The following is an 11,009-nucleotide window of genomic DNA, read 5'->3' as shown; positions in this document are numbered from 1 at the left end:
AAGTGGTTAAGGTCCTCGCCTTGCACGCCCGGGATCCCATATGGGCGCCGGTTCTAATCCCAGCAGCCCTGCTTCCGTTTCAGCTCCCTACCTGTGGCCTGGGAAAGCAGTCGAGGACGGCCCAAAGCTTTGGGACCCTGCACCCGCGTGGGAGACCCAGAAGAGGCTCCTGGCTTCGGATCGGCATAGCATCGGCTGTTGCGCTCACCATTGGACGGAAGATCTTCCTCTCTGTCTCTCCTCTCTGTATATCCGCCTTTCCAATAAAAAATAATAAAAACAAATCTTAAAAAAAAAAAAAAAAGAAAAGTCATTTTTCAGGTTTTGACGGAACAAAATGTGTAAGGCAATCAAAAAGAGAATTACATAAAGAAATCCTCACAGCTTGCGGTTGCTCCTGCTTATTGTGCTTGCTTAACGCCTCTCCTTTGCATAATGTAAATATATTTGCTTATATTTAAACACAGTGGGGAAATGCAGGAAAGCACTAATGAGATGGACGTGCAGCATTCAGTAAGGGAGTCCACTGAAGTCTTTTTGAAATTCTGCAGCGGTGAGGTAGGTTGCCTGCAGTGTTATCGAAAGGCTGCATAGTTATGGATATTTTGTTCCAGATTCTGACTGAGCCTGAAACTGTGGACAAAAAAGGTTCTCCCTCTCTTTGCCTAACAGCAAACTTTCCAAACTTTCTAAACTGCCTAACACATACCACTAGCAAACCAACAGGTCATTTGCTTAATAATATATGCTATTGCATAATATCTTACAACCCCCAAATAGTTGTCACATTGTTAAAAAATTTTTTTTTTTTTTTTGCTTTACTGTATTTCAGGGAATCTGATAAAACTGGACAGAACTGGTTGCAGCCAATCTGGTATTTTGAGGCTGCACAGATGGAGTTCAATCAACTGGAGAGTAACCTTACAATTCATTGTAATGTTAAATGACACACCTCTGAGATGTTTCAGCAGTCAGCTTTGAACATACACTGCACATGTATGAGTTTCATTGGCCCAAGGTCAAAGAGGTTCTCTTTCCCTTTTCTCTGTACCTTCTATATTCAGTTGCTTTATTTCACCCGCTTCTACCTCATTTAGCCAAACTACATAAATGTTCAATCCCCTTTCTTAACTACTAGGTCAAACACACATCCTTGGGATACTACTTTCATTTCTCTTGGCTAAATACTTTTGCCAAGATGGAAATCCTGAGTCACCTGCTATTCCTACTTTCAAGTTTTTAAAAAACTAAATGGGGGGTAGGAGGGCTGGAGCTGTGCCTCAGCCACGTGTGAGACCTGAAAGAATCTCCTGGCTTTGGTTTGGGGAATGAACCAGCAGATGAAAAGATTTCTCTCCCTGTGTCTCACCTTCTATTAATCTGTCTTTCAAATAAAAATAAAATCCTTTTTAAAATATGCATTTTGAACTTGACAAAGTGTCCCAAATATACCAAAGGGGTCTCATACATAGATATAGCGTGGGTGTGTAGAAAAGGACTTCAGGCAGGTGTGTGGTTGTGCTGCCCAGGTAAGACTTACTAGCTCTGCCCTTGCACCTGTAGCTGGGACTTTGGGACCGCCATTTGCTCCCAGAGCCCTGTACCTCTGGGCAGTGTGTCTCCTGCTCAAGGACAAGAGTAAGTGTATTTATTTGACAGTTTGGGATGTTTTATAGCAATGCTATTTTACAGAAAAAGGAGTTTTCAAAGAAACAGCCAAGTGTTTTCTTTGTTGGAGTTAAGTATGCCTAGAACTTTGCTTCAACTGCCAGATTTGGCACTTTGGTTCTCACTGGGATGAGGGACATACCCTGACAGAAGTCGACATGGATTTGCTGAAAAAGCCAGAATGCCCTAGAGCATCATCCTAAGCAAAAATGGGACTCATTCACCTCACCCCTGAGATTCTAGGGAGTCCCCTTTCCCCGAAGGCACTGAGTAGGAGGTGGAAGGGGAGCAGTTCAGAGTAGCTGATTGCGGCAGCCATGCAAACACAGAATCAGGAGGACAAAGAGGAGATCCAAGTCACGGAGTGGGTGTTGTACATTAAGCCTCCAATTGTAGTGCTGACATCCCATATTGGCACCAGTTAGAGTTCCAGATGCTCAACCTACACAATCCAAATCCCTGCTAATAACCTGGGAAAGCACTGAAGGATGGCCCGAGTACTTTTCCTACACCCACTTGAGAGACTGAAAAAAGCTCCTGGCTCCAGGTTTTGACCTGGCTAGATTCTGGTTGTTGTGGCCATTTGTGGAGTAAACCAGGAAGTGAAAGCCCTCTTTCTCTTCTTTATAACATTATTTTTTTTTAAGAGGAGTGGTATTTAGTCTAGTCGATGTATACCAGTTAAGATGCCTGCATCTCACACTGAAATACGTGAACTCTGCCTCCTGACTTGTTTCCGGCTAATGTAAATCCTGGGAAGCATCAGTGTGTTCTTGCCATCTGGGTGGGAGACCTGGACTGAATTCCCAGCTCCTACCTTTGACCTGGCCCATTCCTGACATGACAGACACTTAGGGAATGAATCATGAACTAGTGGAGGAGGATTCTCTCTCTTTCTGCAAATCTGCCTATCCATATAAATAAATAAGCCTTTGATAAAGGGCATTCTCTGCTGCCCCAGGCTTCTGAGGCGGCATCCATGGAACTTCTGTCGTCTCTGCCAGCAGCTGACACAACTCTCTCACTCCTCCTTCTTCCCTGGCCTCCCCATCATTATCAGGGGTCCACGTGAGCCTGTAATTCCCATCTCCCTCCATCCCCTCACCTCTGCAAGAATGATTATTAATCAATTAACCACTGCTATTATTAATCTATAAATTGTTAAATATATAGGATCACCAAACTATTTGGCAATTCCATATATAGATGTAAATATTTACATGCATTTAAAAGAACTTTAGGAAAGATCTCAGACTTATATATGCACATAATGGCATTCACAATCCTATTGGCCTGTTGTCGAATGGATAAAGAAAACGTGGAATGTGCGTTTCTGTATAATGGAGTCTCACTCAAGACTTTAAAAAGGGAGGACATTTTGACACATGACAACACTGGTATGGATGAACCTGGAGAACAAAGTGATATAAATCACAGAAGGCAGTGGTAAGTCACACACACAAAACACTGCGTCAGTTCGTTCACTCCTGTGTGGTATGTAGTCAAATACACAAACGGAAAGCAGAATGGTGATTTGCAAGGGCTGGGGAAGAGGAGGTGAAATGAAAAGCCAGCGTTTACATCTTGGAAAAGGACATGAATTGTAGAAATCGATGCTTGGGAGGGTTCAACAATAATCCTTAAGCCTAACACTCCCAAGCCATACAACGGAACAATGATTCTGGTGGCAAACATATGTATATTTTGTCTTCTTAAAGTTAAATGAAAAAAGAAAAAGCAGAGCCCTGTCACAGAACGGCCACCTATATCAATCAAAAGCAGTGGTGGGAGGAGCACCTCAGACAGCAGCCTGACCCGGAGCTGCGGACCAGGAAGCCAAGGGCGAGCCAAGGGCAGGGCTGGGGCGCCAGGGCAGCCGCAGGGCACGGCGACGGGGCCGCCACTGCGCAGGCGCCTCGGGCACGCACCGGATGTGACGCGAGCAGCGCCGAGACAGGTCCGAGGAAGGGCTGAGCGCAGGTCCCAGCTGCACGGCCAGGGCTGTGGACCCGCCGTCACCATGAGCTGCACCATCGAGAAGATTCTGACCGACGCCAAGACGCTGCTAGAAAGGCTGCGGGAGCACGATGCGGCGGCCGAGTCGCTGGTGGATCAGTCCGCGGCGCTGCACCGGCGTGTAGCCGCTATGCGCGAGGCAGGCACGGCGCTTCCGGACCAGGTCAGGCGGAGGCCAGCGGGCGCGGGGTACAGAAGGGCTCGAGTGGGCGGACCTCGGCCCGGAGCTGGTCCTGGTCTCAGGGTGGAGGTATTGGGGCTGACACTCGTGCCCGGGAACTCTGGCTCCTGCCCCGGCCCTGCTGACTGTTGACTGTCTGTGCAGTATCCAGAGGATGCAGCCGACGCGAAGGATGCAGCCAAGTACAAACCCCACATTCTGCTGTCCCAGGAAAATACCCAGATTAGAGACCTGCAGCAGGAGAACAGAGGTGAGTCCGGCTTTGGTGCAAGTTAGGGTTGGTTCCTGTCTGCTGATGGCACAGCTACCCTAACACATCCCTGGGTGTGGTTTCAGGTCAATACCTCTAATAGGGAATGTATGCCCTCTCGGCCCAGTTACTAAATCCACCACATGAGCAGTTTCCAGCTTGTTTTTATAAGCTACTTGTCTACCAGATTGACATTGCATGGCTTTATTTTTAGGTATCCCCAGGTGGAGGCTTGCATGACCAGAGAGTATATCCTTAAGCACTTAAAATTTAATGTTCAGATAGTCATAAGACACTGAAGATAGAAGACTTGGGGTTCTTATGCAAGATGGAAGAGCAGAACTTTTTCCTAAGGATATCTATTTGTTTTCTTTTATTTAAAAAAATATTTTTATTGGAAAGATATCAGCTTTATAGAGAGAGGGGGAGAGGCAAAGATCTTACTTCACTGGTTCACTGCCCAAATGGCCACAAAGACTGTAGCTGAGCCGTTCCAAAGCCAGGAGCCATAAGCCTCCTCCAGGTCTCCCGTCCAGGTGCAGGGTCCCAAGGTTTTGGGCCATCCTCGACTGCTTTCCCAGCCACAGGCAGGGTGCTGGATGGGAAATGGAGCAGCCAGAACACAAACTGGCACCCATATGGGTTGCTGGCCCTTACAGGCAAGGATTTAGCCATTGAGTCACTGTGCTGGACTGAGGACTATTCTTAGGCTTAATATATTTTTAGCTGGCTAATGTATAACCATCGTCAAAGGCTCTGATAGTAATAGTTGCATAGCAGCTTACAGAGGGCTTCAGCTTATGTCATTACCTTGTTTCCTTGTGCCTTCATTTGAGGTAAGCTATCCAGGAATGTAGACAGGGCCCAATTCCAGTCACTGCAGCCATCTGGGGAGTGCACCACATGATGGAAGATTTCTTTCCCTCTCCCATTTTTGCTGTGACTCTGACTTTCAATAAATTAATCTTCAAAAGAAAAGAGAAAGCGACTCAAAGAAATTAAAGGACTTGGGCCTGGCACAGTAGCCTAGTGGCTAAATCCTTAACCTTGCAAGCACCAGGATCCCACATGAGTGCTGGTTTGTGTCCTGGCTGCCCCACTTCCCATCCAGCTCCCTGCTGTGGCCTGAGAAAGCAGTAGAGGACAGCCCAATGCCTTGGGACCCTGCACCTACCTGACAGATCCCCAAGAGGTTCCTGACTCCTGGCTCCTGATTGGTTCAGCTCCAGCCATTGTGGCCACTTGGGGAGTGAACAGCAGATGGAAAATGTTTCTGTCTGACTCTGTAAATCGGACTTTCCAATAATAATTTAAAAATAAATATTTGGGGGAGAAAAGCTAAAACCTTAAGGACTTGCTTGCTTGCTTATGAGTAATCAGGCCAAGCACTGAATGCCAAACCAGTGTTTTCTGATTACACATTATAGGTTGTTTCCCTAAACTGTGCTACCTCTAGCTAGATAGTTACTCTTCATGTAGATCTTAAAATGTCTGTTTGGTGGACTTAAATATAGATACAACAACAGTTTGATTTCGTAGACTTAAACATGATTAACAGTGTCTCAGGGAGTGTCATAAAATTCCAGCTGTCGATAGTGTGGCTTTGGGATTTGTTGCTCAGCCTTCACTGTTCTGTTCGTTTGATAGAGCTCTGGGTTTCACTGGAAGAACACCAGGATGCGCTGGAACTCATCATGAGCAAATACCGGAAACAAATGTTACAGCTGATGGTCGCTAAGAAGGCGGTGGATGCTGAGCCTGTCCTGAAAGCTCACCAGTCACACTCTGCAGTAAGAAACCGGGGTGACAAATTCTGGACAAACCAAATGAAAATCTGGAGTTTGTTTTAGATTCCAACTTTTTTTTTTTTTTTTTTTTTAAGAAAAAGGTTTATCACATTCAGTATTTATTTGCTGTGGTTTTATAAAGACTATAAAGAATAAAATAATACAAGTATTATTTTATATAATATTCTTTCTTACATAATATTCCTTATAAAGAATAAAAAGGGCATGGAAGGCTGCTGAGATCCTTTTGTTTAAATGGGACTAAGGTTGCTCTGTCCTTCACTAAGATCTCTTTTCAAGATGTTGATGAAGGCTTAGCTTTCCCAGCAAATAATGTTAGTAAGAGTTGGAGCTGCTCAATAAGAGACATCTTAAAAAGTTCATGGAGGGCCCGGTGCATTGGCTCAGTGGCTGAATCCTTACCTTGCTAGTGCCAGGATCCCATATGGGCACAGTTCATGTCCCACCTGCTCCAGTTCCCATCTACCTCCCTGCTATTGACCTAAGAAAGCAGTAGAGGTGGTCCAAAGCCTTGGGACCCTGTACCTGCATAGGAGACCCAGAGGAAGCTTCGGGCTCTTGGCTTTGGATTGACTCAGTTCCAGCCATTGCTGCCATTTGGGGAGTGAACCGGTGGATGGAGGTTATTTCTCTATCTCCCCTTCTCTCCGTACATCTGATCTGCCTTTCCAATAAATGAAAGTCTTTAAAAAAAAAAGTTCATTTAGAGTGCTTATTTTAAAAAATTAAAAGCAAAAGACTAAATTTAAAAAGAAAAAAAACTTAGCATTTAACTCCACATGAACTTTTTGAGGAATACTCATGCTTCATTGATTAGTACTCGTACATTACTGTACTATGAAATACGAATTCATATTTTAATCCCTAACATAGTACTTGGCACAGAGCAGGCAGGCAATAAACCTTTATTAAAATGAATGAATTAGGGGTCAGTGTTGTGGCCTAGCAGGGTCAGCATCTGCCTGAAGTGCCAGAACCTCGTATGGGCACCTGTATGAGTCCTGGCTACTCCACTTAAAATCTAGCTCCTTGATAGTGCACCTAGAAAGTGGAGATGGCCCAGATCTTTGTGCCCCTGCACTCACGTGGGAGACCTAAAAGCAGCACTAGGCTCCTGCTTTGTTGTGGAACAGCCTTGGCTGCTGTAATCATTAGAGGAGTGAACCCACAGATAGAAAATGCTCTCTGTGTTTATCTCTACCTCTGTCTCCATTTCTCCCTAGTTCTGCCTTTCAAACAAATTAAAAAATAGTGCTCGCTTCAGCAGCACATATACAAATAAAAAATAAACCTTCAAAAAAAATGAAATAGCATTATACTATGTTGTGAGAGGAGGCAAGTATAACTTTAAAGAAATGTTATAATTCTACACTTCGCAGCTAATGACTTGATTGGAGAGACCCCAGTGACTGTTGCTATGTTCACTGTGAATTTCCTAGCTTCATTGTACATTCACGTGTACTCTCCTCATTGAATCCTGGGTTTGTAGATTGGAGCCTCATTGTTTGCTATAGTGAAATGGAGCGAATAATAACATTTCATCTTAGCTTCCATTGAGTGCATTTTGAATATATATATATATATATATACACACACACATATATATTTATTAATGGAAGGGGAGATTTACAGAAAGAAGGAGTGACAGAAAGAGCTTCCATCCTCTGGTTCACTCCGCAAATGGCTACAACTGCCAGAGCTGATCCAATCTGGGAGCTTCTTCTAGGTCTCCCACATGGGTGCAGGTTTCAGAAGAGAAAACATGAACCTTGAGAAGACAAGCTTTAGCTCATTTAGAAATACTTTCTAAGAAATAGGACCAAAGGTAAAAGCACCTGAGATTGTAGTAAACTTTTTACAAGTAAAAGGATTAAAATTTAATTTTAGAACAGCCACCTGAAGATACTGTCCAAAATTCAGTTGTGTGTAGACTACAGTTGATCTTTTAACTTGTAGCGCAGATGTTTAGCCTAGAAATTAAGACTTCCTCGTTGGGGCCAGTACATTGGCTTAACTGGCTAAACCTCCTCCTCCAAGCACAGCATCTCATATGGGTACCAGTTCGTGTCCTAGATGCTCCACCTCCCATCCAGCTCCCTTATATTGGCCGAAGAAAACAGTGGAGGATGGCCCAAAGCCTTGGGACCCTGCACCTGTGTGGGAGACCCAGAAGAAGCTCCTGGCTCCTGGCTTTGGATCAACTCAGCTACAGTCATTGTGGCCATGTGGGGAGTGAACCATCAGATGGAAAAATCATTTTCTATATCTCTTCTCTCTGTAAATCTTCCTTCCCGATGAGAATAAATTAAAAACAAATAAATATGGAGTCCTCGGCTTCTATACCTTTTCTCTAGCTCTGGATTCTGCTAATACAGAATCCTGGGAGGCATCAGTGAGGGCTCACGTAATTGAGTTCCTACCACCCTCTTTGTAGACCTGGTTTGCCTTCTTGGCTCCCAGCTCAAACCAGCTCATTCACAACCATTGCACGCATTTCAGAGTTGGCCAGCAGATGGGAGAGGTGGGTAAGAGTGGGCTCTCACTGTCTCTGGCTCTCACTTGCACTGTTGCTCTCTCTTAGCCTGTCTAGTAAATAGATTTCTTTCTAACAATTATTTAAATATCTTTGTGAATACCATAAACATACTCCATTATGGTTTTACATTTGATGATTCAAATTATGGTGTAACCACGTTGTGATTTGTAGACTGTGAAGTGAACTTTATAACTGCTAATACATTTGTTCTTGTGCACGTCATATCTGTAAATGACTTTCTCCCTTTTTAATTTCTTTATAGGAAATTGAGAGTCAGATTGACAGAATCTGCGAAATGGGAGAAGTGATGAGGAAAGCAGTTCAGGTAGATGATGATCAGTTTTGTAAGATTCAGGAAAAATTAGCCCAATTAGAGGTAAGATTTTAAACTCACAATATTCCTGTTTTTGTACAACTGGAAATGTATGCCACTATGAGCCTGTCAGTGTTTTATATATTTTTATGTATGTGTTCTTATACTAACACTCTTCATACGCTTTTTAAGAAAGGCAACATTCTAACAGCCATCTGTGAAGGTACCAACCAAGAACTACATAGAGGCTGATATATTCTATTAAGAATGTAGAATGAAAGGAACAGGTTATACATGAGCGAATATCTCCCCTCTGCCATAAGAAGTCATATGGCTTATGGTGCAGCAGGTAGAGCTACAGTCTGCATTGCTGGCATCCCTTATGGTTGCCAGTTCAAGTCCCAGCTGTTCCACTTCCAACCCAGCTAATGCTCCTGGGAAAGCACTGGAAGGTAGCCCAAAATCTTGGGTCACTGCACCCACGTGAGAGACCTGGATGAAATTCCTGACTTGTAGCCATGGCCTGTCTCACTTCTAGCTGTTTCATCCATTTGTAGAGTGAACCAGCTGAATGAAAATCTCTGTTAACTCTTTCCAAACAATATTTTTCTATATATATAAAAGGGAAGAACGAAAAGAGCTGCCTGTGAGAGAGTTCCCGCTGCAGTGCCTAGTGGAAAGAATAAGGCTAAAACTTACATGATGTGAAATGATAGTGTGGGGGGGAAGCGCTTCATATGGTAAATTTGTTGCTCATGAGCTCTGACCTCTTGGTGAGGCTGAAGAGTACAGTTTCCCGGAATTTTCCTGTAAAGAAAAATAGAAGAAACAATAGTCTAAACTCATGAGAAGCATCAAGGGTATGAAAAACGATAAATTCCTCAAGGGACCTCATGTCTTCTTCGTAGCCTTAACTCTCGATAAATGTTAACTAAGCTATTAAGTAGTCTTTTAGGAAATGCTCAGCCTGTATGTGTGTGTGTGTTTAACTTCCTGATAACTTTAAAATAAGAATATGTTCTCTGTTCCTGGCTAAATCAATGCATCCTGAGGCAGTTTAGTAGTGCTAATCCTTGAGCTAAACATACATCTGTTCTTTTTTTCTTTTTTTTTTTTTCCAGCTTGAAAACAAGGAACTACGAGAATTATTGTCTATCAGCAGTGAGTCACTTCAGGTCAGAAAGGAAAACTCCGTGGACACAGTTTCCCAAGCCATCAAGTAACTGAACTTTGGAATAATGTCTGGAAATTGCCAAGGAAGGAAGCTGCTGTCTCCATTCAAGTCTTGTCTGTTCAGTTTCTTGCCCCAGACTTGATTTAAACTTCTCAAGTGGCAGTTTAGAATACCAGTTGATACTGGCTGTCCACAGTTTCAGGTGTATTGGTGAGAATACACACTGAATTACACCATTCCTTTCTGCAAAGGACAGCTTCCAACTGTTATTCTGGGACCTGAATTTCTACAAACTGTTATTTTCAGTTCATTTTTCTTTACCACATCTCTGAAACTTCAAGCATCTTATCACAAGCCAGGAACTTTATTTTATATAAGATTGTGAAACACACTTCTAAGGATTTTTAAAACTATTTAACTTGTTAAATCTATTTGGCATAAACCTCTTTTTTTTCTTCCTTTTTATTATTATTTTTTTATTTTATGTTTTATTATTTGACGGAAGGAATGCAACTGCATAGAACTTGCAGGGCAGAGTCTCCTATTTGTAACATCCTTCACCTGTGAAGTTTTAAGTCTCTGGTGCTAAGAGTTGGCATTTTGTGTCTGGTGTCTTTACTCTTAAATTGAGAGAGCTTATAGTTAGTTCCCAAGAAACATACTTGAAAGTACGTCAGCTGCTTTCTCCCCCAGTGATAATGCACTAGTCACCTTTTTCAAGGAATGCTGAGGAAGCTTTACTGTATATATGTATACACATGTGTGAATGGCTGAATGCTTAAGAAACAATGGTTTTCATTCCATTAAATATGAGTGAACATTTTTCATTTTTGCTGCAGTAGGAAATCTTCACAGCCAAATATCTCAGTGTGAAAAACATCACAGAAATGTTCACATCACAGTTCTTAGAAACTACATTCTATTGAATTTATCTAAGACAGCCATTTTAAAATGAAGGACCCCCAACTGATTGGATGTCTTTTGTTACTAGTATTAGGAATTAGGTTTTAGATGTTTTTCACACAGAAGCAGTTTTATTATCCAATTAAGAATCATTACATTT

General features: G+C 42.9%; 1 protein-coding gene across 2 annotated transcripts; it reads left to right on the top strand.

Annotated features, from left to right (window-relative positions):
- Positions 1-3,621: 3,621 nt before the first annotated feature.
- Positions 3,622-10,754, top strand: SIKE1 (suppressor of IKBKE 1). 2 transcript variants are annotated; one of them, XM_040998892.1, is made up of 5 exons: positions 3,622-3,847; positions 4,010-4,115; positions 5,763-5,905; positions 8,722-8,835; positions 9,894-10,754. In XM_040998892.1, the coding sequence occupies exons 1-5, from the start codon at positions 3,689-3,691 to the stop codon at positions 9,993-9,995; spliced, it is 624 nt and encodes a 207-aa protein (XP_040854826.1). In that variant the 5' UTR covers positions 3,622-3,688; the 3' UTR covers positions 9,996-10,754. The 2 variants fall into 2 exon arrangements, with proteins under 2 accessions (XP_040854826.1, XP_040854827.1); XM_040998893.1 differs by having other exon boundaries at positions 3,622-3,866; positions 4,017-4,115.
- The last annotated feature ends 255 nt before the right edge of the window (positions 10,755-11,009 follow it).

The sequence above is a fragment of the Ochotona curzoniae genome, unplaced genomic scaffold (genome assembly GCF_017591425.1).
Source record: "Ochotona curzoniae isolate NIBS_2020 unplaced genomic scaffold, NIBS_Ocur_1.0 scaffold_1037, whole genome shotgun sequence".
Lineage (NCBI taxonomy): Eukaryota > Metazoa > Chordata > Mammalia > Lagomorpha > Ochotonidae > Ochotona > Ochotona curzoniae.
The sequence above is the reverse complement of the archived record's forward strand: the minus strand, read 5'-3'. Positions and strand labels throughout refer to the sequence as shown.